Source organism: Athene noctua, chromosome 5 (genome assembly GCF_965140245.1).
Source record: "Athene noctua chromosome 5, bAthNoc1.hap1.1, whole genome shotgun sequence".
Taxonomy (NCBI): domain Eukaryota; kingdom Metazoa; phylum Chordata; class Aves; order Strigiformes; family Strigidae; genus Athene; species Athene noctua.
Window position 1 is genome coordinate 62,702,083 of NC_134041.1, and position 25,618 is coordinate 62,727,700.

The following is a 25,618-nucleotide window of genomic DNA, read 5'->3' on the forward strand; positions in this document are numbered from 1 at the left end:
GGCCCGCCCGGCCCACCGCAGCCTCGCGAGACCGCGCCGGGGGTGTGGCGGGACGGGCCGGGCGGCAACATGGCGGCGGCGGGCGGTTGGCTGAGGAGCTGCGCGAAGGTGAAGCGAGGGCGGGAGGGAGGGAAGGAGCGGGGTGGGCTCCTCTTTGACCGAGGCGCCGGTGTCCCCCGGTGTGGCCGCGCCCGTTGTTATGGCGACCCCGGAGCCGCCGGGCGCCTGAGAGAGCGGCGGAGCGGGGAGATGCCGCCTCGCCTCTCACCGCCAGCCGCCGGTTAAAGCTGCCGAGGGGCCGCCCGGTGAGGGCCGCGGCGCTGCCGAGGAGGCTCCCGCGAGTCCGTTCCTCGGTTTCCGTTCTCCCGGCACCGGGGAGCCGCTGGTTGGGGTGCGGGGTCTGCCTGGCCGGGTGAGGTGCGAGTCTGGTGGGGGTGCGTTTGGAAACCCCTCTTCTCCTTCAGTCTGGCGGGTTAGTTGATGTGTGGAGGGGTGGTGTTAGGTAACTTCTCGCTAAGAAAAGTTCTCTTAGGGCTTGTGAAACGTCTCGCAGTCGGAGCAGCCCGTGGCTGATACCCCTGTGAGGAGGCAGCACGGTTCTAGCAGCAGAGGTGCTTTGATGTCTCCTTTGCTTCTCAGCAGACGTGTGGCACTGTAGGGGTAATCAAAAGACAAAAGAAACAAGTGGAAAATCTGGGTTTGTGCCACACACACACACTTTCACTGTGCAGTGAGAAGACATGCTGGCCTGGGACCTTCTCACGGCAGCTTGTGGGTGTGTTGTGACAGCTGAAATAAAGAATTCTAACCCGTAAACGAGGGCAAACAACCTTCCTGAGATGGAGCTTCTCTGCTGAGGAATAGGAGCCGTCTGGAAGCCAGCTAGGAGAGATAACAGGAGTGGAAATCATCAAGGCAAACAAAGCCAGTTTAGGAAAACATATTGCTTTGGCCTTTTTTTATTTATATCTTAATGCTGCTGCCAGGTCCACCAGCATTAAAATCTCGTTTTAGATTGTAAAACAAACAGAAGGAAACCAGAAGAACCAATCTTTAAAGAGCTGGGGTGGAGGTAAGAACTGAGATAAACAGAAAAATCAATGTTATCAGCAACCCGGAAACCAATTTTCAAATACATGGGTTTAGTAGGGCGAGCAGTCAAAATCTTGTAGCAGCATAAATCATTACCTTAGCTATGGAAGAAGAGGGGAATAAAAGCAAGGAAGCAGTGTCAAAGCATTTGAGTAACACACATGTACCTTAAATAACTAGCTTAAAGTTAGTAAAGCCGTATGACTTCTAAAAATAAAACTATAAACAATAATGACTTGATTGTTCTTTTTTTTTTAAATTAAATGTTGAAATAAAACATTTTTACGCTGTGCTGTTGCTCTGGCGTACCTGTGGGCTGCAGCTCCGTGTGTGGATGTTGCCAGTGTAGCTCCCATCCCTTGGAGCCATCCTACTGGTTTTGAGACTTTTCAAGGTAACCTTGCTATGAATATTCCTTTTGCCCTTTCATGCCATCTCAATCACCGATCCAACAAGCGTTTATCAAACCGTGTCTGCATATGCACGCTCAGGGCTGCCTTTGTTTCTCCAGCTGTAGTAGGACACCTTTCTCTGCCACTCTCAAGTGGGTTGGTGGCAGTGGAAGAGCTTTCAGCTGGAAGCTCTGGCCAGGGGGCAAAGCCTGGGGCTAGCTTTTTACTAAGGGGGGAAGGAGGGGAAGTGAAGGAAGGGACAGTTCCTGTGATCACCAACTTTTTCAAAACCTTTGGCATTGTTGGCAAGAGCAGCCTGCTGTAATGGCTGTAACCTGTAACAAACACTGAGCTGTTTGTCGTGTTTCATAGCTTTTACTCGCTAGCCAGGCTAGTGGCAGGTCACGTCAGCTAATGCAGCCCTGGGCACTTGTACCTGACCTTGCTGAACTGCTTTTAATCAGGTTTGTCCAGCTTCCCATGTTCATGAAAGCACCTGAGAAAAATCTGTGTATTTTTTGTGGTCAAGATCTCCTTGGAGCAGAGGCCTCTGCGTGCATTTAGCGATGGGTTCACCTGCGTGGTCAATAATTCTACATCCACATGTCAGGAGCCATCAAACGAAAGTAGAAGTAGTCACAGAGTACTACAGGTTGTTTCAACAGTACTGGCCAATTCCTACTGATTGTACCTACTTACAGCTTTTCAGAAAGTTTTGTACTCTCAAAAAGGCACTGTGTGTTTTTCCTGACAGCTCTTGGTCAATACTAGTGAAATATTCTCAGCGACTCTTCTTTGGTTATGCCACCATGAGAGAAAAATACTCTTTTCTTTGTACTTGTAAATAAGTAGTGGAAAAAGCAGGGAGTATGTGTGATTTGTCATCTTGTAACTGCTCAGGAAGCATACTGTGTTAACTATATATGTCTGTGTGTGCATATACTTATGATTTCCTTCTCAGACCTTGCTAAGAATATGAATTTACACAGCTTGATGTTTAATAGTCTTGCACATCTGGATGTTGAGTGATCCTACCATACCTGGATGTTCTGTGAATAATCCATTCCTGACTGATGGCTTCCAGAACGTGCTTGCCTTGGATTTGATCTCTCTTAAGGCAACTCCTTCTGTGAAGACCTACAGTGCCTCCAGTAACTCAAGTCTTCATTTGAAAGTGTTGCAACTATTTCTGATCATCCAACCTGTATTCATGAATCAGCCCCACTAGTCAGTATTTGTTTTATGGGACCAGGGATGCCGAGTGTGAATGGATGTTGAATGTTCACAGCAATATTTGTTTTGCATATTACCACTTCCTACTGTTTTTTGGGGCATGGATGACTGGTTGTGCTAAAGTTGGAGTTTCTTTACCATAATAGACTTATGCATTATGTCCCTGAGACAGAAAGAGACTATATATCTGGTTTACATCAGTTCCTTAGCCAGGAGGATGACAAGTGTTGAAAGCCGACATGAAAGAGTGAATTATTAGGAGGATCAAAGGAATTTCTACTTCCTGACCCCAAAGTTTGTGCCATTTTTTTCAGGAATGCTTCTATCACAGTGTGCATTGCAAAATTGTCTTGTATTCTGTGAGCTAAGCAGCAGTGTGGTTACAGCACAGGCAGTGGGTCTGCTCGCTCTGGGGTTAACAGTGTGTGCTGGCAAAAATGGATGTTGGCAGGCATATGCTTGTATATACATTATTTTTATGGCACAGCTGTGTCTCTACTGGGGGCTTCTGTCAGCAGTTGTCTTGGTAAGACTTTAATATCTCCACACTTTAGACTGACATCGCAATAGTGACAGATATCTGTAGCAAAGATCTGATCTGTAGATGTTAGCCACAGTAAGTCGAGTTTGGGGAGCTATGAGAGCAAAGCCATTTTTCTGTCTTGCCACTTGAGATCAGTCAGTCAAGCTGTGCTGCTTTTTTGAATATTGCTTTTCAGGAATACGTTTTGTAGCAGTTTAGCTACTGTTAGCCTGTTACTTTTCGAGCCAGATCATATTCATTATGCTAACTTTTCTTACAGTCCTAAGAAATTAGTGGTTATAAAGTAAATTAACTTTCAAATCAAACGTCTTACTTTCTAAAGCCTGCTGTTATCTATTGAGTAAGCCTCTGAACACTAAGTGGTTTATAGGTCTCCAAGGTACAAAACTAATTGCCTGTCACATTATCTGTGTCCACCCACCTGACAATCACTGTGCTTAGCTTGCTCCCAAAAGCCACTGTCTGTTCTGTTTGGTTTTGTGACTTTTGCCACATATGTGTAACACCATTCCCCCTGTAGTAAAATGCTCTGTGACGCTTCTTCTGTCTTGGGTGGATTCTTCTTGATTTCATTTGAAATTGTATATCATGGATGAATGGGGAGAGGTTAAGCATAAGTTACTCAATTTTAGTTCCTTCCTCTATTTTTTAAATAAGTCAACCATTAATTAATTACTCTTTACATTAATTATTAACTATTAACATACTATCTATAGGATTTAAACTAATTACATAGAAATTAAGTGTACAGAGGAATTCAAATGTGTGCCATTCTGGAAATCATTAAGTGGTGGATAAGAACTCAGTTTAAATACAAAAATCCATAGTGTTGTTAAAAGTTATGCCCTTTCACATCAAAATGCTAATAATCCAAATGAAGTGCTGTCAGATTGCTTTAGAAACAAGTTGCTGGTCCCTAGAAAACCAGAGAGAAAGCTATGTCTATCATTAAACGTAATAAGTCTTCTGTAAAAAACCATTTGTATGTCTCTTTCATATTTATTCTTACTGTATTTGTTAATGAAGATATTAATTCTATCAAAATACACACTACTATGAATATTGAAGACTTGCAAAATCCCTATAAAACTAAATAATATCAGCAGGGTTTATTTGCTGAACCCATGAAAACTGACTAAAATGAACGTTTGTGAATACTTTGTAGAATAACATCGTGTAAACAAACTTCCAGAAAGAAAATTGTTTAGGGTTAAAAGAAGAGTGATTAAAGAATATTTTGTTTTAGGACACTGGGGGGTTATTTCTTCTCAAAAACTTTCAAACTAGATATTGAATGTTATATTTTGTCATCACTGAATAAAAACACAGGGTAGAATTGTGTATTGCTGACTGTCTACAAATGCAAATTCTATTAACTGTTTGCATGTTCTGTGTTTATTGTCAACAGCTGAAAAGAAATTTGCCAGCGTACTTGGCTCCTTGGAGAGCTTCCCCACGTGTCTCTAGATCCTCCAAATCGGAACTCATGCCAAATCTAGCCAGTGATGGAGTTATCTGTGCTCCACTTCAGACATTCACCGAAGAGGAGACAATGCTGAAAAATATGGGTACCTATTATCTGTGTAGTTAAAATTCAGAAATGTCTAACTAGAAGGAAAATTTTAGCTTAAAAAATTTCTTGTCATTATTTAATTCTAGTTAAATGTTGAGGTTGGGGGGGGGGGGATTGTGCTTAATTTTAAAACTGCTTTAGTTAAGAAGAGAAAAATATAGTGTTCTTTTTCCATGTTACCATAGCAGTTCCGTATACCACAGTGCGGTTTACTCTGCATAAATAAACAGTAAGTGTTTAAAACTTGCTGTCGCAGAACTGAAGTTACCTGGCATTGATTTGTGCCCTTTCTGAAGTGTTTAGTTCAGCTACAGTTAGCTGCTCGGGCAGGTTTGCAGAGATATTAAGTATACCCAGAATGGTGACGGATGTGTCTGCCATGCCTCCAGGCCTGCACGACAAAGTGTTTCAGAGCAAAGGTGGAAGAGTGAGGACCTGCACATCTGAGAGAGAGCTTATAAAAGGCTCTGGTCAGTCTTACAGGATTTTGAGCACTCAAAATAACAGCATTAAAGCCTGAGACCATCTTCCCAAACTGCAGGTTTAATTTATAAAGAAATACAATACAGCTCACCGAGTAAGGGATGTATTTGAAATATTTTCTGTGGTCAACCAATGTTATATAAGTGTTGCTGAGATACTTTCAAACTTTCTGAATTTATAGGAAGTATTTGTTTTGATTTAGAGAGTTATAGCTGATACAGAAAGCAATTATAATTGAGCCTGGTGGCACATCGCCTTGTTTCACTCAGGCAACTTTTTGTCCTTTTATTAACTTGTTTGGGAGTCAGGAAATATATGCATAACCTGTCAGAAGTACCACATTACTGTTACATTGATCTTCAAGGAGAGTGTTAGAATACTTACACTCTTTTCTTTCTTTCTTTTCACTACAGTGACAAAATTTGCTCAGGAACGAGTTGCACCTTTAGTGCAAAAAATGGATGAGAATTCGAAAATGGAAGACTCTGTAATACAGGGATTGTTTGAACAAGGGGTCTGCACACTTAATCTTTTATTCAGAAAGTGACATAATTTTATGAGTCTCTAGCTGTGCACTTTTCAGATTTCTAGATTAAAAGATAGAGGGGTAGAATTCAAATTAACTAATGAATCATTAAAAATTCTGTATTTAACAGCAAGACAACTTTATCTTCTTTTTTACTGCATTATTACTCCCCATCTTTTACTGTAATATTCTTTCCATCTCTCCCTCTCCCTTACCACATTCTTAATCTTGAGTGCCTTGCCTCCCCCCCCCCTTTTTTTTTATTGGATGTGTAATCACATAGCATGTTAAATGTTAGAACTGCTGTGACTCTGATAAGTGTTGTTGGAAAATGGTATCAGAAGTCCTTTGTGTCCTCACTGGGCAACCACAAGGACTTGTGTCTATTCCTGGATTCAGTTATAGACTTTGCACCCTATCAAACATAAAGCTTGTCTGTGTTTAGGATGTCATTTTATACAACAACTTTAAATAGTAGACTTCTGTTTAGATTGCAGTAGTTCTGGAAATCAGATTGGGGTGATGATTGGCCTGTGTACTGCACATGATAGTTATTTCTTGCATGAATTGGCTATCAACTTCTGTGAAGAATTGTTAGTTTAAGGCTATTGAAGGAAAACAGGTCTTTGGGGAAGGATCTGGCAATACATTCTGTGGTTTTCATTTTAATCTCTTAAGTATCAGCTTGGACTAACAAGTTGTTGACAGGAACCAACAGATTGATATATCTGCATCTCTTATATTGCAGCTGATGAGTATTGAGCTTGGGGAAGAATATGGAGGAACTGGAGCTTCATTTTTTTCAGTCATATTGGTGGTAGAAGAACTGGCCAAAGTTGATCCAGCTGTATCTCTTCTGTGTGAACTCCAAAATACACTAACAAATAGGTTGTTTACTACATATGGAACAGAAGAACAAAAGAGAACTTACTTGCCCAGAGTCGCTAAAGATACAGTGAGTCAAATCCTCACTTTACTAAACTAGAATACAATTTTTAATACTTAAGTAATGTTACTGTTGTGGGGTTTTTCAGTAACTAAATGGGGTGACCACAAGATTGGAAAACATGTGTGAACTTTAACCAGTGTTTCAGAGCTGAGATCTGTGGTGACATAGATACGACCTGTCATCAGTAGTTGAGAGGTAAAAGTGGAAGGGTGCTTATTAGTTTCATTAAAATTTAATTTACTGTGGAAAAGAACTTTAAAGCAGTTGACTGAGAGCTGTGTAATTACATAGTGCTTCTATTTTTAATCTCTGTATCTGAAACTTTGTTACTTCAGTGCAGTAGGTTAAAATGTTTGAATTTAAGAGGCTTGTGCTTGTTTGTAACTGTTTTCATTGCAGAATTTGTTATATGTTGTGCCTATACGTTTAGTAAAAATTAAAATTAATTTTTCCCTTCAATTGACAGATAGGCAGTTTCTGCCTTTCAGAGGCTGGATCTGGCAGTGACGCTTTTTCTTTGAAAACTCGGGCTGAAAAGCAAGGAGACTACTATATTATCAACGGCTCAAAGATGTGGATTAGCTTAGCAGAACACGCAGGAGTTTTCTTTGTGATGGCAAATACAGATCCGTCCTTAGTAAGTAGCTCAAGAATAGTTGCATTTCAGTGACAGCTGATGATATATGAACCTATGGATTTTATATTAATAATCCCATGTGAAAGGTTAATATTCTTTGAACCTTTTGCTAGGTGACAGCAAACCTTTAAAAATATTTCCCAACAAAAATTGCAAGCTTGTTAGGCAATTTAATAAATTCCTCCCACTAGGGAAAATAAAAATGTCAGAATCATAATTGCTTAGATGAAGAGCACAGAATATTATTCTGAGCAACAGAAGAACAGAGAGTCGGTCTTGGCAGCCTTTCTAACTTAATTGACAAGTTGCTGTTCTTAAAAGGCAAAATAGAGCTTAGTCTAAATACACTGGAAAACTAACAAGAATGTAACAGGAAAGTATGTTCAGGTAAAAAAATACATAGCTGAATGTGCATGTTTCAAGTTTTGTCACCAATTTGGATGTAGGTAGTAGATTCAGAAAAGTCAACTGCAGGCTTTAAAATGTACCATACCAATACGGTAGACCAATAATCAAATACAAAACTAAATTGCTTAACACTTACTTATTTTTTAAATTTCCAGTATCTTTCTTTGAAATATAACTTGAAGATATTTACCTCTAAAATTTAAATTTCAGGTTTTGACTAAATAGAAGGGGGTTTCTTTCATTGTATCAAACAGTTGAACATTCCATTGCTTTCTGAATTTGCAGTTATTTCTTCACAAGCTAGTGGGCGATTTGAGTGCTACACACCGTGAAAATATGTTTGATAAGCCAGTTTCTGTATTTGTTAACTGCTGTGCATTGCTATATAATCTGTTGTTTCTGTATTACTGTAACATTTTTAAAATATATAATACATTGTCTGCTTTAAGTTAGAAATTGTTTTTTAAATATTCAAGAAGGAGTATAGATAAAAATATGAATATAAAAATATATGTAAATTATATTTATAAATATACATATAAATATATTTAAAAATATATAAAATATATTTATATATAAAAATATATATAGATAAAAATATGAATATAAGTATAGATAAAAATATGAATATAAAAATATGAATATAAAAATAGATAAAAATAAGAATATTTTTAAATATTCAAAGTCAGTGCTGCTCAAAGATTAAATAACAGTTGATGTCAGTTTAAAGGAGAGAACAGACCAGTGTAGAATTGTGTACTGAGATGTATGCTCTGCACTAGCAGCTCCCATTTGGTGAGATGGGCTGTCACTGAGGAGAGATTGTAATAAGAGTGTAATTTAAGAAGAGGCAACTCTTCCAGAAGAACCACAGGAACTTTCCTGTCTCTCAGTGTCACCCTCTCAGTGAGAAGAGGTGCTGCAGACGTTAGGGACAGGAAGAGATGGAAACACGGCCAGGAATCCCTTGCACTTCTGTCTCATGGACCTTGTAGTATGTTGAATAAGAGACTTCTGTGGTTCTGGCTGGGGGAAATGCTGAGGGAGCAAGAATGAGTGGTAGAAAGGCGAGAGGATGGGGAATAAGAAATACACAGAGGGAGAAAGAGAATGTGATAGCTATCAGGAATCACCGTTCTGTACTTCAAGAATCTAGTTTAAGGCATTGAAGATGTAAAGATTGTAAGCCTGTATGTAGGAGATACCAGAATTTAGATTGGCTAAACAATCTATTTATATGTTGTCACAAGCATTATTTAGTGTTCTGTCCAGATCATTATCTGAATACCTGTCCTGGATGAACCTATTTCACATGGTTCTCAGTTAATAGCAGTTTAAGATTTCTTAACGGTGTGAAGTAGATCAAGGCTGAATTTTATCAGCAATTAATGATTGATTAATTTAAAGATTAACAAGGTGATTTGGCAGGCTATATTATGATTAAAATAGTGACTTATTTACAGATTTGAGAATGATGAGATTCACACTAATTTACTGCAAGGTATTCTAAATCAAAGGAGATGTATACGTACATATGTATAAACACAAAACATACCCAAACAGCACGGAAATATTTGGATATCCAGCAGATTATGTAGGCATCCACACTCCTAAATGTAAATGTGCGTATTTAAGCACACAGATAAGTAAAGAGGTGGATGGAAGAGGCTAGTCTGTAGTTAAAATTTCCCTTTTCTCATGTTTGAAGCAAATACAATGCATTGGTTTCTCTGAATGGGGGATAATTAAGAGGAAGTCTGACTTCACCCCGACCTTTTGTGGCTTTGTGGGCAGAGGATCTTGAAAATTCCAGGAGTCTGAGCCCTAGAGGCGTCCCAGCTGCAGGGAGATGCTGGTCACAGCCCCCTGCCATCCAGGAGAACTCGAAGGGTCTCGCTTGGCATCGTTATTTATAGGGGCCGAGACAACTGACTTTTGCCAGATACTTTTCCATTTCAGTCCAACTTGGATGATGAAATATTGTGGTATTTTCTATCCATTGTGCAAGCCCAGGACTTGTTAAATCTTGGAGTTCTGGTATCACCCCCTTTGGACCTGAGTGTGGATAGCCTAGGCTGTCAGGAGGGATTGTTCCTATTGTTCTTAAAAGATAAGAGAAGAGAGGAGCAGGCACTGAGGGGCCTGAGGAGATGCCTTAAGGCTCTGGTCCATTCTCTTTCCCAGTCCATTCTGAGTTGGCATGCAGTGTGTTTTCCTTTTGATAGGGGAGCTAGGAATCTGGAGCATTAAGGGAGTGTCTGAAGACTCTGGCCCACTACCTTTCGCCATTCGTCTTGGGTTGGCGTGTGGCCCAGGGGGGAATGGCACTAAGTATGGGCAGCTCAGGGGGAGGCAGTTGTACCAGCACAGTCCACCCCATGAGTACAGTCAGTTTATCTCCTCCATAGAGTGGCAGTGTGGTTGCCTCTTGCCTCTATGCCTATAAACAGGCAGCACTGTAATCCAGTTACAATTTGAGGGAAATTTTGTGTTTGGTTAGTCTCTATTAAGTGTGATTTAAAGCAATATTATGTACGTGAAGGAATATATACAGGAGGAAATCTCCCCATTAGTGTAACTTGTTTAGGCATCCTCCAAACTCTTAACGTATAAAGCAATGATTAACAACAAGCATAATGTCACAGCAGTTACTAAAATTTCGATGGGATGCAACATCAGGTTCAGTGTTCCAGTTGCTGTTGGAGACCATCCAAACAGGACTTCCCACCATCGGTGTTCTCCGTCCTTTTTGACTCTTTTTAACACTTGATACATTTCTTTGATGTCATGCTGAACTGTGATAATACTTTTGTCTGGTTTCTCAAGCTTTTTATCTGGTGTGCCAGTGCTTCCAGTGTATTTTGGTAGCACATGGTCCCAAGGATCTCGTGCTTGGGCAATTGTGAATATACTCACTCCAGTGAGCAAGAAAAGAAAAGGGGAAGGGGCATATAGGCATCGTTGTCGTTGCCATTGATTTATATCCCGGTGGATCAGTGCATCAAGGGCAAGGAGGAGTAAGGCACAGTGTTGTGAAGATGGTGACATCCAAGATGAGAATTGCTGCCAACGTGCTGTTAGTGGGATTGTTTGTCCTCACGTTGTCACTGGTGAAATTCATTGTTGCTGGTAAAGAGAAAGAGAATGGTCTCAGTGGGGAAGGCTGATCAGGTTACCCCTTTTATGATACAGGATAAATCCATCTTTTACAGATTTTGTGGTTTATTTCATTACTTCCAATAGCATCCCGTGCTAGAGATCCTCGTGGTTTAATTAGGGTTAATTGCACAGACTAAAGACAAAAGACCCTTTTCCCACTCAGCATACCTCTTTCTGTTTCTTTAAAAGCTGTCGAGCTGTATAGTAAAGGTCTTTTTGGTCCATCAGGATGGGTTTGAGATAGATTACAGTAAATACTGTGTTCCGCAATTGTTTGTAGGAGTTCAGCAAGCGTGGCTGAGCACTTGTGGGGGAGTGTTTATATCCCAGTGGGAGTCTATTAAAGGAATACTGGATACCTTCCCATGTAAAAGCGAATTTCTCTTTATCTTCCTCCTGCAAGGGCACCGTGAAGAACATATCTTTCACATCTAGCTCTGCGGTCCAGGCGTGTGCAGCTATAAGCCAGAAGTCTTGCTAACATTTTTTTTTAGTCTTGCAGCTGGTAAAGTAGCTGCTAAGGTTGCAGTGTTGGGGACTGCAGCCGTCAGTGGGGCTGTATTGGCCTTTAAGTGCCCATAACCGATTGTTAAATGCCTTCTCCCCTCCTGTTTACCAACTGGCCAAACTAGAGTGATCTGTGACGAGTGAGTTTGGGAAATAATTTGTCTGTAATTACTTCAGAAATTCCAGTCCATGCCGCAGCAGAAATTGAGTGTTGCAGGCCATGAGTGATTTTTGATTTGGGAGGTACTGGGGCAGTTTGCTGACTTCTGTCAGGATTAGGGTTGGTATTTGAACCAAAAGATGGCAGATGCCAGGTTCAGCTGTTTAAAGCATCGAAACCTAATCTGTGTTCGTGCTGCTCCTTAACTGCAAAGTGAAAAGATGTCATATGCTTTTTGCCAGGGAGCCATAAATTAACTTTTGTGGTTTGGTGCACAGTACTACTTCCCATAACTCCAGCAATTTTAACCTATTGCCATCCAGGTGGTGTGCCTTGCTTGTCGGCTTCCTGTTCTGTAATTATTGCAATTTGTGCTCCAGTATCAGTTTAAAAATTTGTTAACTGCTGTCGACGAGCAACTGGAATGAAATTGTAAGGGCCGTTTTCATTTAGCCATTGATAAGCTTCTACTTGCCAGGCAGGCAGGCCCAGTTGCCATCCAGACACTATTAGTTTTTTGGTTTGTGTCTTGTAATTGATCCCTTCGAGGAAGGAAAAGGTTATTTCTCCCTCTAGGAGTTGGCGGTGAGGGGTTGAAGTATTTGGGATGTTGTGTTTCTGAAACACTAGAATCAGAATAAGGCTGGCAGGCTGTCTCTGATCGCCGCTCGAGGGATTTCCACTGCCAGTGCTTGTGTCCATAGCTCATTTCTTCACTTCTGGGCCTTTAATTGTTTTGGCTTTTGGGAGCCGTTTTGATGTGATAGTTTAATTTGCCTAACAGCAGGACCTGTATTTTTTGTTTTGCTGGGAATTTCGTGCCATCCCATTTCTTGCGCATGATTTACAACTTCATGCGTTAACACTGTGCATGTAGGGACCTCCCTTCCTGCTAGTTCTTCTTTATCTTTAAAGACTTGCATTAAGTTTATTAATTCATTGTGATTTAAGTCCCTCTGGATTTCATCTCGGTTTGAGTGCAGCAGGGGCTCCTTTTATCAATGATTTAATATAGTGGGAGCTACAGGTGCTGAGAGAGGAACATCGGTGGGATGGCGTTCACGTACAGCTTGAGTACAGCAGCCTTTGTAAAAGCTGTGGAGAGTTGTTGTACAGATTTTATAGATATTAGTAAAGGTTTTGTTCTCTTTAACACGTCAGTGCCACCAGCCCAGTATGCCAATCTGTGAGTGGGGGTTACTTGGGGGGCTGGGGCCAGCATTTAAGAAGACACCAGGACCCCAATAGCCATTGGTTTCATCGCTGTTTAGCAAAATTCTGTCTCCCCCCATCACACTAACTACAAGGTATTCTAAATCAAAGGATATATGTGTGTATAAACACAAAACATATACAAGCACACACACAAACAATGCAGAAATTTTTGGATATCCAGTAGAATATGTGGGCATCCACACTCCTAAATATAAATGTGCGTATTTAAGCACACAGATAAGTAAAGAGGTGGATGGAAGAGGCTAGTCTGTAGTTAAAATTTCCCTTTTCTCATGTTTGAAGCAAATACAATGCATTGGTTTCTCTGAATGGGGGATAATTAAGAGGAAGTCTGACTTCACCCCGACCTTTTGTGGCTTTGTGGGCAGAGGATCTTGAAAATTCCAAAGTCTGAGCCCTAGAGGCGTCCCAGCTGCAGGGAGATGCTGGTCACAGCCCCCTGCCATCCAGGAGAACTCGAAGGGTCTCGCTTGGCATCGTTATTTATAGGGGCCGAGACAACTGACTTTTGCCAGATACTTTTCCATTTCAGTCCAACTTGGATGATGAAATATTGTGGTATTTTCTATCCATTGTGCAAGCCCAGGACTTGTTAAATCTTGGAGTTCTGGTATCACCCCCTTTGGACCTGAGTGTGGATAGCCTAGGCTGTCAGGAGGGATTGTTCCTATTGTTCTTAAAAGATAAGAGAAGAGAGGAGCAGGCACTGAGGGGCCTGAGGAGATGCCTTAAGGCTCTGGTCCATTCTCTTTCCCACTCCATTCTGAGTTGGCATGCAGTGTGTTTTCTTTTGATAGGGGAGCTAGGAATCTGGAGCATTAAGGGAGTGTCTGAAGACTCTGGCCCACTACCTTTCGCCATTCATCTTGGGTTGGCGTGTGGCCCAGGGGGGAATGGCACTAAGTATGGGCAGCTCAGGGGGAGGCAGTTGTACCAGCACAGTCCACCCCATGAGTACAGTCAGTTTATCTCCTCCATAGAGTGGCAGTGTGGTTGCCTCTTGCCTCTATGCCTATAAACAGGCAGCACTGTAATCCAGTTACAATTTGAGGGAAATTTTGTGTTTGGTTAGTCTCTATTAAGTGTGATTTAAAGCAATATTATGTACGTGAAGGAATATATACAGGAGGAAATCTCCCCATTAGTGTAACTTGTTTAGGCATCCTCCAAACTCTAACGTATAAAGCAATGATTAACAACAAGCATAATGTCACAGCAGTTACTAAAATTTCGATGGGATGCAACATCAGGTTCAGTGTTCCAGTTGCTGTTGGAGACCATCCAAACAGGACTTCCCACCATCGGTGTTCTCCGTCCTTTTTGACTCTTTTTAACACTTGATACATTTCTTTGATGTCATGCTGGACTGTGATAAGACTGTGATAAGACCCCTGCTCAAAGGGTCTCGCTTGGAATCACTATTTATAGGGGCTGAGATAATTCACTTCTGTCAGATACTTTTCCATCTCATTGCAACTCGGCTGATGGAATATTCTGCTCTTTGTGTGTGTCTGTGTGTTTTGTGTTTATACATATGTACATAGATAAATATATCTCTCCATTGATATGGAATACTTTGTAGTAAGTTAGTATGAGTCTTGTCATTCTCAAATCTGTAATTAAGTCACTATTTTAAACATAACATCGATATCAACAAATCACTTTATTAATCTTTAAATTAATAAATCACTAAGTGCTGCTGAAGTTCAACCTTGATCTACCTCACACGATTAATGAATCTTAAATTGCTATTAAGTAATAATCATGTGAAATAATTTAATCTGGGACAATAGCAAATCAACTTTTTGAGCTTTTTGATAACAACCATCATCATGACTTCAGACTACTTTATTAATTATATTCCCACTACCTCTCTAAAGTGAAGAGACAGTGATATCAGTGTTCTGCAAACTGGAATCACAGGGAGAATGTGTGCACCAATTCTGGGTGTTAGATTAGGACTGTTATCAAACAATTAGGTCTGTTACAATTAGGCTGCAGTTTGAATGTTCAAGCACAGTTCCCAGTGCCACCAGTCTCATCAGTCAGTGCTCTTCCTTTGGACAACCTTGAAAGGAAGAGTATATCTGGAGCCTTCCATGAGAAGAGCAGCTGAAGTAATTTGGCTTAAGGAAAATCTTGCATCCTAGGGAATCATCTGACAGATGAGTTTAGAGCCATTATTCGTTTGACCACTTTAGTCTACAGATACCTGATGTCTTCTTGCAGTCCATTGTTTTACTGTGACATATGTTCCAACAACAAGCAGTGACTTCACTGCACAGCAACAGCTTGCTTTCCCAGTGATTTCCAGTATGGACAGGCACCACAGTCCTTTCTGCTTCATTTACATAATACCAGTTCCCTGTCTTATCATGAGAACTTTTAAGGTTGTTCTGATTATGTTTGCCATGTGGAATATTTTAATAGAAAAGTCTCTCTGGCCTTTGTTAAACCATAATTAGGAGACACAGAGGGAACAGATGACAGTATCAGTGTTTTATTTAGTAATATAGTATTAAATAGGTGTAAAATTTCAGTATTGGAATGAGATATTTAGACCACCATTTGGTGATATTAGTATAAAACTCGGTTCTTGATTATTTTTTAATTTGTCCTAGGGATACAGGGGAATTACATGCTTCATAGTAGATCGCAACACAGAGGGACTGCATGTAGGGAAGAAGGAGGACAAGCTTGGAATTAGAGCATCTTCTACCTGCCCAGTAACATTTGAAAACGTAAAGGTACTGTTGAGTTGTTCAGCTGTTGAAGCAGAATTTGTATATAATTGGAATTTGACCACGTATAAGGAAAGAATGTTAACTAAATGCCCATTTTTTTTTCCCTTAGACATACTGACTGGCATATTTTAACTTTTCCCTCCCAATTCTTTCACAGAAGTCTTGAGGGGGGATTGGGTTTCTTCAGCTGTGATACAGTTTTTCTTAGTCATCAGTTTGTAATCACATGTATTAGGAAATGTTCTAATCAGATATTCTAGGAATCAAATGTCTGGTTTATGTTTTCTGCCTTCACTTAGGAGAAACATTAAATAAAACATGTATTCCGATTCACCTGTTAACCCTACTAGCGGTTGCAAAGCAGAACAGAAAAGGATTAATTGAGTGGTTTCATTCTTTAGGTTCCTAAAACCAATATCCTGGGACAGGTCGGACAAGGCTATAAGTATGCGATTGGAATGTTAAATACTGGCAGAATAGGTATTGCTGCACAGGTGGGTAATTTTGTTTAATAATGAATACAGCCAGTGTATAAGTTTGAATTGAAACTGACATTTACAAAGTATTTAAAGCTACTAGGAACAAACTCCTTAGAAAATACTTTATTAAAAACTAAATTGCCACTAGGTGTCACTATTCCTGTATCTAAGTTGCAATAAAATACTGAAACCACGGTAAATGGTAAAATTCTCCTTTGGCGACATAAGCAATAGATTTAGAAAACATTAAATGGCAATTAGTTTGTCTTTGGTGGTTAACTTACTTCTGAAATATATCAACATTTTTATCTACCATTACGCAAATATATTTTACAAAGGAAACTGCCCTTGGAAGGTATAGCACGCTGAAATGTTTAATTTTAATGCTTCCAGCTATGATTGTATGGGATTGCCAAATGTGATCTTATGCTAACTGATGTTTTCCCATCAACTTCTTTTTAAAAGTCAGCTTATTTTTAAAATAAATATGATTTTTTTTTTTAATAGCAGAAATGTTCTAGTTCATTGTTGTGTTTGAAAATTGAACCTTATAGCATCTTAGGGGAAAATATTTGCTGACCTTGGAGTTATTTCAAAATGTAGTATTTTGTTGCAAACTCAATTTGGATCTCAGATTGCTGCTGATTTCAGGGGAAATCAGATTCAGCCCTTTAATAAAATGACTTATGACAAGTTTTTATGGTTTTAATTTATTTTTGAAAGTAATCTTTTCTTTTTTTTCTATTTTGTTGTGGTTGTAGTTGTGCTGTATAGGGTGTAATATGACTGTACTACCAGTCTCCCTTATCTTTTACCCTAGTTTGCAGACAGACCAGAAGTTATCATCCTCATGAAATTTAAACTTTCCACATGGCAGTATACTGTGCTGCTAAATGGGTTGGCTTTTCCATCATTCCTAAAGATTATCTGTGATTAAACTTTGTCTGATATGGCATTTAAAAACTAGGGCTGTGGGCCTCATTGTTCCCAGAGATATAAATAATATTGAGGCTCTAGCAGTAAAATACATGGTCTGAATTTTACTCTTAATTACTCCAAGTTACACTTATAACCTAATTAAAAGTTAAGGTCAGATAGTTGTTATATCTTAGTTACTACTTTCTTGGCACTTTCAAATTAAGAGAAATGTACTTGGGTGGACAAGAACAGCAGTTCTAAAGCCCTGTAGTATTGAATTTAGTTTTGTAGTAGTAATAGTTTTAAAAGATAATGAATATCTTATAAAACGTAATTGTGGCTGTGAAAACAGTTTCAGGTAATGTTAGTGCAAGGTAGCCACATATATCGTTACAGGTGCTGAAGCTGATCTAGTTGATTCATCTACATGAGTTTATACAAAAAGGCAACAAATCTGGTAATACAGCCAATTAGCAGCAGACCGTATCATTATTATTATTATTCTGTATTATATTCTTTTCCCACATACACATTTTCCTGTGTATTGTGTCATTTTGTTGAGGAAGGAGTAGATGTCTGAACCCAGTCAGAGTCATGTTTTTAATCTTCTTGGGGCCCTTGGCTTTCAGCTTAATATGTGGGTCTATCCAAAAATACCCATACACTGTTGTACATCATTGAAAGTGGTTTGACATAAGCTGCGTGATGTGACAGCTGACTGCCACCTTGTAGTGTCCTGTCTTGACTTAGGCAAGTTTTATAAGATTCCAATTTTACCATGTACTGTTACCTTGCTTTCTGATAGTTCTTCATGCCATTCAATTCCCTTTTATTTTTTTTTTCCCTCTTGTTTGATACTTCAACTAATCTAATTTCCTATCTTTGTTTTTCCTAGGAAAAAAACTAGGTAGAAAGAATGTATTCAGATGGATGGTAGCTATGTACTGAAACCAGCTAATTTTTACTAATAGCTATGTATTCCAAGGTATATGAAAGGCAGGATCCTTTTTTTTTGCTATCTTGTTTAGGATGAAACACACTTCTCAAAATTCAGTGTTTAAACAAAAATAAAACTAGTTTACTTTCCAGATTTCATCATGTTTCTTTAGGCTAACAAGTCAGACACTAACATAGACATGTTACTTTTTAATAAATATTCATATAGACTTTTCCCAGATATTATCCTCCAAAATAACAATCGTGTTTTGCTGTCTTTGCTGCCGAGTGAAGAGAGTGTGTGAAAAGACAGTCTGTCTTCTAAAATTGTTCTGATGAGTTGTTTTTTCCTAGAAAATGTTGGCACAAATGTTATCACCTTCCACTATACGAATTTTCTACCTTCTGAAATTGATTGCTAGTTCTGACAGTCTAGTGTCTTCTGTAAAATGAGAAATTATTTTGATTACGAAAACAGCTTTGAGAAATCATTCAAATTATTTTTCCATTAATAGTGTAATGTAGATCTACAGATCTTTAGTTTACAGTAATTTTCCCATGTAATTAAGAATTTTCCCAGAAACGCTTCATATTTGCACAATCACAATTGACCTGTAAGTTTTGTTCAAAAATTAGTAATTTTGTTTTCACACGTTTTGCCTTTAGTAAGAAGGTTTCTTTCAGGAATGGAATAGGTTTATTCCTCAAAGTTTGATATTTTTTTTTTTCTTTTTGTCCTAACTCACCTCATTTCTTACAGATGTTAGGACTGGCACAGGGGTGTTTCGACCATACGATTCCCTATACAAAGGAGAGAGTCCAGTTTGGGAAAAGCGTATTCGATTTCCAGGTACTTGTTAGTGAACACACGGGAAATTTCCTGCAGGAGAGCAGTAGTTACCACAGTAGATGAAGTCAGTAAAATATGATTTGCGTAATTTGCGCTCCACTTTGTGTCATGTCTCTACTTCTCAATATTTGAGGAGAATTTTTCAAAAGAATTTCGGATGAGCGTTCATCTGCCACGTAAAATACATAAATTCAGTGCTATGTGCCTTCGCAAGTACCATCTAAATCATTTAAAATTTCAAAACATTATTAACATAACTCCTTTTGCTTGCTAGTATATTCACTGCCTCTGAAAATAATATGCATGGAACTCCTTTCTCTTCTGATTTTAATATCACGGTATGTTGAATGTGTTCCAGTTTTCATACCCTTTCACGAGATGTGGGGGAAGACCTTTTTTCTGGGGACACTAGAAATTATAAAAAGATGAGGAAAACTGAATTATTAGATTTCCTGTGTTATACAAAGACATTTAGTTTTCATGATAATATCTGTATCTTAAAGCGAAAAAGACTCTTTGTTGCAGAAATGATGTATAGTTTAATAAGGAAGATATATAATTGTAATTACTATAGTAATTTTCTTGTTAAAAGAAACCTACATCTCGGCTGAAGAGAAGGAACATTAGTACTACTCATAATTTATACAAATTTTAGGAAGCACCCACAGATATCTAGGAAATGATTGGAACTGCGTTTCTGAATGGGAAATGGAATTTATAATTGCCAAATCATTTTGTTATTTTGACCTGCGTAGATATTTTTGCAAATTTTAGGGAGCAGTGTTAGTGTTCTAATAAGATGAAAGATTTCATTGTGGTTTAGGAGCAAGTTAGGCTACTAAATGTTCTTTTTCAGTCATCATAATGTTTGAGTCTCCTTAAATCAACCTATTCTTCTGTAATACCCACCATTTAGATGTGAGCTCCATCACTTTTTTCCTTCCCTTTGAATCCATTCATCAGTCATGTCCTCTATACTTTTACGCTGCTCCTAACTCTCATCTCACAGCTATGGGACATGGGAAGAAGTGGTTGTCACCTTGCTAGTTCCCCGCTTTATTAAAGAGGTACTTTTTACAAGCCTTTCTCAGTTAAGCTCATCAGGGAACTAAACTCGTTAATGTATGAACGTTCTGAATAGACAGCTGCAAAATAAAAATACAGCTTTGACCTACCCGTGTCTCTGCAGCGCTGAGGAGAACATTAAGATTTGGCTGAAATTTTCTTTGATATTCATGGGTGCAAATAGGTTCATGTTGAATCCTCCTGTCCAGCCAGTCAGGCAAGTAGTTCCCCAGTACTCCTGAATCCAAGAAGAGGGAAGGAGAAAATGGGAGTGCAGTTTCTAAAAGGGCTTTGGTGGCCCAGAGGTTTTCCAACATCAACGTTATAGATGCAGAGATGTGCAGAATTGCGAGTCCATCTACATTTTCTGTTTTTATTTTAGAGTGTAGGTGTGTTCCGTGGTGAAAAGATTCTTTTCTTGCTAGAAATCCCAGTTGAGTACTAGATACTGGTTCTGTCTGACTTGTGGCACGCTTCTTCCAGGGGATGCAACATCAGATAGCTCAGGTGGCCACGCAGTTGGAGGCGGCGAGGTTGCTGACCTACAACGCAGCTCGTCTTGCGGAAGCGGGCAGGCCATTCATAAAGGAGGCAAGCATGGCCAAATACTATGCTGCTGAGGTAACCTACAGGTTCTTTATTCAGTGGATTTATTTCACGGCTGTTGAAATGTTTCTTCTGTTACTGAATGTATAACTTTCAATTCATGTTTTGCTGTGAGATCTGCGGATGTACTTTTAGCTTGTTTCTCATCCTCAGTCTGTGCATGGAATGTAAAGTAGGTCCCCAAAGAATGAACTGCTCACACCCCTCAATAAGAGAAACAAGCAGCAACATTAAAAGAGAAAGTGAGTTGTTATTGTCCCTCATCTGGAGAGATTTCATTTTCTCAGAATTCTCTTTTTGTGACTGGAGAAATGGCATGGTGAGACTTTATTTGTGACCATTTCAACTCTGCTGGTCACGACTGTGAGTCTTAATATGATTCAAAACTAGCTTCCTTCTGGCTCTTTGTAATTGCTGTTTCGCATACACTATTGCAATAACTGTTAGTGAATCCTTCATGTCCTCTGATTTAGAAAAATTTTATTTTTATTATAAAATAACTTGCATAAATAAGATGAATACAAAATTACCAGTCCTTCCTCTTCCCACTTATTCTAGTAACTGCTTTAATTGCTGTTTTTTTTCTTTTTACTTTAAATAGCTACAAAGAATAAAGTTTACTACCACCTGCATGAAGTTGAATCCTGAAATCGTAACTCTGAAACTATTTTCATAGGTTGCAACACTGACAACTAGTAAATGTATTGAATGGATGGGTGGTGTTGGATTCACAAAAAATTATCCAATAGAAAAGTATTATCGTGACTGCAAGATAGGTGAGTGATAGTTTCTTAACAAGTATTTCTTGTAGCATTAGTAGTATTAAAGTTCAAGGGTGAAGGACTGGCTGTTTTTTAAAGATATTTTTCTGTGGGACTGTAATCAAAGTTGATTCAAAGGCTACGATATAAGAAGGTAAAACTTTAGGTATAAATACCTGTGTATGTAAGACTAATTTAAATGTTCAATTAGTTACCGATAAAATACAGACACACACGTTGTGTCCCATTCTGTTAAGAGAATTGCATTTCAAAAATATTGAAAATACTTTGGCTTTGAGGTCTGAATTTATGTGGAATTTATTTTCAAGACTTCCCTGTTTACCAGTATAATCCTCAGACCTAACAGTTTGACATTTCTAACAGTATTACCCTTTGAGCTTTATTGCTGATAGCATTTGTAAATACTTAATTTCTGTTGTTTATTTAGGAATTGCTTTTCAGGAAAATGTCTTGTCATTATGTTGTACCAGCAGAAAAGTATTCTAATTGTTGCAGATAATAAAATATGAATATTTATATAAATAATAATGCTGTTTCTAGAACTTGCTCAATAAAGCTTCACTTCATAATTGTAAATGTTCCAACTGGACTGTTAGAACAGTATCTCCATCTCTCTTCATATACCCCCTGTGGTTTTATAGTCTTCTGATTTATTTTCTTCTGATTTCAGGTACAATATATGAAGGAACTTCAAATATCCAGCTGAGCACCATTGCAAAAAGCTTAGCACAGGAGTACTGAAACCATGAGGACTTCTTGGCTGTTAACAGAACTTATTTCACTGAACATTGTTTGGGAATTACACATTTATTTGTAATTATAAAAATCTTAAATAAGAATACATCATCACAGACAAAATCATAAGAAAAACAATGAATTCCCCATTTCAGGACAGGGAGTGTGAAACTGTGAATTCCATGTGTTCTAACCCAAATCACGGGTTAAAAGTATTCTCTCTCTGCCTGAGACACTTCTAAACTAACACATTGGCTGAAATTATTTTATTGCTTTAAGTTACGCAAACAGTGTATCTCCAATTTGAGATTTCCAAGTCAAAACGAAAGAAGCCAGATCCTTGGCTTGCCTGGTGTGAAAGGTTCTGTTAAGCCACCTGGGAGAAAGGACTTTACACCTGCAGCAGAGATGTTGCATGGCACAAAGTTGCTGTTTGTTCCCGCTGCCCTTTGTTAGCATGGGGTACAGGAGAGGTATGTGGGAAGAGAAGTGGTGGTTTCCTCTCTCCCAGGTGAAGCTATGTCTGTGATGCTGCTGTAATTGGAGTAATTTTTATAGCAGCCCTTAGTGTGTTCTTAAGTATATCTTGGTAATTAAGCCCTTCCAGCCCCAATTTGTAGTACTGAAAGGTGGATAATATCTACCTCCCTTTGCAGCCTTCTCAGCTGTTAAGGGTTTTAATCTAAGAGGCTATTTATAGTTCTCCTTTCATAAAAGGTTGAGTTGAAATCTTTGTGAAATGGGGTTAAAAAAGCTCTAGTAGTTCTGCAAAAAGACAGAGATATAAGCTATGTAAGAGGAATGCTGTGATACTACCTCACAGCGGCCTTTCCTTGTTCAGTGGATTTTGCAAACTTTAATTCTCAGAGCCTTCTTGGGAGTTAGGGAGGGACTGATCATTTTTAGCCTAGAAAATTCACTCATGGAAGTTAGTGGTTCTCTAGTGAAGTTCTTCTCCTTTTGAGAGAGAGAGAGAGAGGGAAAGAGGAAGGAGGGTTTTGAGAAGTATTTGCTTTTTTATCCCTCTCTGTTTGAAACTAGACATTTTATTTACAGCAGAAACCTCTTCAGTGCTGAAGAACTAAGTAATAATCAAGAGACAGAAAGCTTAATACATGAAAAATCATTGTAATTGCTGGAATTGGCAATTTGTTTCAAGTATTTTGGCGGGGAGGGATTGGCTTTCTGATTTTGGCTGACTTGGAAGAATCTCATTTTTAAAGCTTGCTAGTCACTGATGATTCACTTCGAGTGGAGCTTAGAATGTTACAAGCTGCAACTCCCAAAGGATTTTCTAGCAAAACTAGGGTAAATGACACTTAACAAGTATGATTTCATAAAACGAGCAGACCTCAGTGCCTTATACAAAGAAACAAGCAAGGAGGAAAAGCACTATTAAAAAGTTTCCTGACTTTCTGTCAGCTTCAAAGGGAAGTAATTACTTTAGTGAATTCATCTCCCTTACATATACACTTTGCCTGTTGATAGGTGAAGAATTAATGTGATAATCATCCTTATGCCAATAAGAAAAGCCCCTCCGATATCAGTTAGATCAACTGCTTTGAGATTTTAAAAAAAAAACAAGAGTAGGGGAGGGTAGACTAGATGATTTCTGAAGTTTAGCATTATTACTAATGTTATACCATTATTTCATTATCATTATTAATGCATTTCAAGTTGCTTGCAGGCTTGCTTTCAGCTGAAATAGCTGGGGAGATTGTTAGACTAGAATTAAGACTACAGACACCACAACACTTAACTACAGTTATTCTGCTCAACACAGTCTATCTTCAAGAATAAAATGATCATAACCATACTACAAAATGCTTAGTTAATGTTGATTAATGTGATGAGTTGTGATGATGTGAGGCAGTCCTTAGCTGCAGCAGTCTAGCATGGTTTGCTAAGATGAGTGTCAGCAGAGATCAGGTTTTGATTCATACTTTTTAATAGGTCTCGTACTTTGAGGTACTGTCTTAGCTTGGCTTCTGCAGTCTTGCGTGAGGCTAGGAAGTGCACTTACGGAGGGAAAGTGCAGAGCTTGTCAAAAGACTGTTGAGGGCTGGATATCCAGGAATATGTAGAAGGACTGTCTTTTTGTGTAGAACTGTGTCAGGAATCCATGTGAAAAAATAATCAGGAAAAAATCAAAACAATGTGATTTCCTACAGTCTGAACTCAGACGCCTTAGTCCAGGGAACAGCCTGAACAGCCTCATCAGCTATTCAACAGTTCTCAGAAAAGCAAGGTCAAGCCTTTAACTAATGTTACAGCTGTAAATATTTTCGTGTTTCTCATATCTATATGCTGTATTCTGTACACAGTAACTTTTGGAAGAAATGTATTTATTGTATTTGATTTTGGATTTTGGTCTACAAAATTCTGTGGAGGAACATGCGCACAAATGTATTGTAACCGCTGAGTTTCTTTCACTGTCATTTTAAAAGGGCACGTAGCACTGTGAGAGCATTAGCTGTTGTGGTCACTGATTCTGGGAAGAGTGTTTCAACCCCTTAAGTCTGATCCCATTCCTGCCCTAAATGCAGTGTTGGTTTAGCAATAAGATGTGCTGTGCCATTGTTCAGGAGCTGTTAAGAGCTGCCTGCGCTCCCCACCCCCTCTTCAGTTTGGGACAGGCATTTATGGATTGTCATAAATTGCATTTCTGCATTTGGCACAGTGGGCACAGGGCTGTTGATGGTGGCTGGCTGCACCAGGAGGTGTGAGTGAGTTTTCCCTTTGTATGCCCTTAGTCAGCCCAGCCAATCCAGTCTGTTGCCCTGGAACAGCATCTTCAGTATCAAATGGTGCATCTGGGCTTCCCCAGTTAGTAGAAAAGACTTGTATTGAGAATGTATTAAAAAGTGCCTGGATTTGATATTTGATACAGTGCTAATCTTGTATATCATGTGATAGTCCTCTAATAATCCGTCTTTTAAAATTTTCCCCAGATCTTGCAGTTTTTGGACTGGGAGAGAATGACTGCATCATCTGTCAGGTTTCTGTAGTTTTATTGTGGTTTGTGATAAAGGTCTGAGGCAGATTTCCACAGGAAGGAGTTTAATCGCTACTTGGGAAATACTCAAATACAACATTTCATATGATGTTTTCTATGCTGTTGTTCTTTCTTTCGTATTTCCTTTTCCCCATATAAAGATTGTGTTAGAAAAGGCTTATGTGAAATACGAAGTAATTGTTCATTGGGAGCCTTTTGCTGTGTAAAGAATTTCCTAATTAACATATTACTGCATTTCCACTTGGAAATCTTTTGGTGAGAGACACATTTCAAGTTCTTCCTACCAGGCTAAGCTGAGTTTGAAATAGTCTGTTTCAAAGGCAGCTGTCTCGACTTCCCTGAGCTTGCTTATTGGATACACGACAGCTGAAGAAATGTTTTTCCTCAACCCCAGCATGTATGCAGTGTACCAATGTGACAGATCTCCTAAGAGAATTACGTGAAAGTAGTTAACAGCTACCACAAATATTTCATAAATATTTACCTGTTATGTTTTCAGTGTACAGACTGTTGGCGGAGGCACAAATCAAGTGAGAGCTGACAGGCAGATGAATATGTATTGTACGATTCCCAAAGAATTTTCACACA

At 39.0% G+C, this 25,618-nt stretch overlaps 1 protein-coding gene across 3 annotated transcripts; it reads left to right on the forward strand.

Moving 5' to 3' along the window:
- The first annotated feature begins 56 nt into the window (after window positions 1-56).
- On the forward strand, window positions 57-25,127 carry ACADSB (acyl-CoA dehydrogenase short/branched chain). 3 transcript variants are annotated; one of them, XM_074907916.1, is made up of 11 exons: window positions 57-108; window positions 4,670-4,829; window positions 5,731-5,831; window positions 6,592-6,798; window positions 7,259-7,429; window positions 15,521-15,646; window positions 16,045-16,137; window positions 18,737-18,826; window positions 20,375-20,512; window positions 21,174-21,273; window positions 21,950-25,127. In XM_074907916.1, the coding sequence occupies exons 1-11, from the start codon at window positions 70-72 to the stop codon at window positions 22,018-22,020; spliced, it is 1,296 nt and encodes a 431-aa protein (XP_074764017.1). In that variant the 5' UTR covers window positions 57-69; the 3' UTR covers window positions 22,021-25,127. The 3 variants fall into 3 exon arrangements, with proteins under 3 accessions (XP_074764017.1, XP_074764018.1, XP_074764019.1); XM_074907918.1 differs by lacking the exon at window positions 57-108 and adding an exon at window positions 1,468-1,486; XM_074907917.1 differs by lacking the exon at window positions 21,950-25,127 and having other exon boundaries at window positions 21,099-21,190.
- The last annotated feature ends 491 nt before the right edge of the window (window positions 25,128-25,618 follow it).

Coding starts and splice junctions, on each gene's coding strand:
- ACADSB (XM_074907916.1), top strand. CDS start 70: ATGGCGGCGGCGGGCGGTTGGCTGAGGAGCTGCGCGAAG. Junction 7,430..15,520: donor CAAATACAGATCCGTCCTTA/GTAAGTAGCTCA, acceptor AATTTGTCCTAG/GGATACAGGGGAATTACATG. Junction 18,827..20,374: donor AAAGCGTATTCGATTTCCAG/GTACTTGTTAGT, acceptor CGCTTCTTCCAG/GGGATGCAACATCAGATAGC.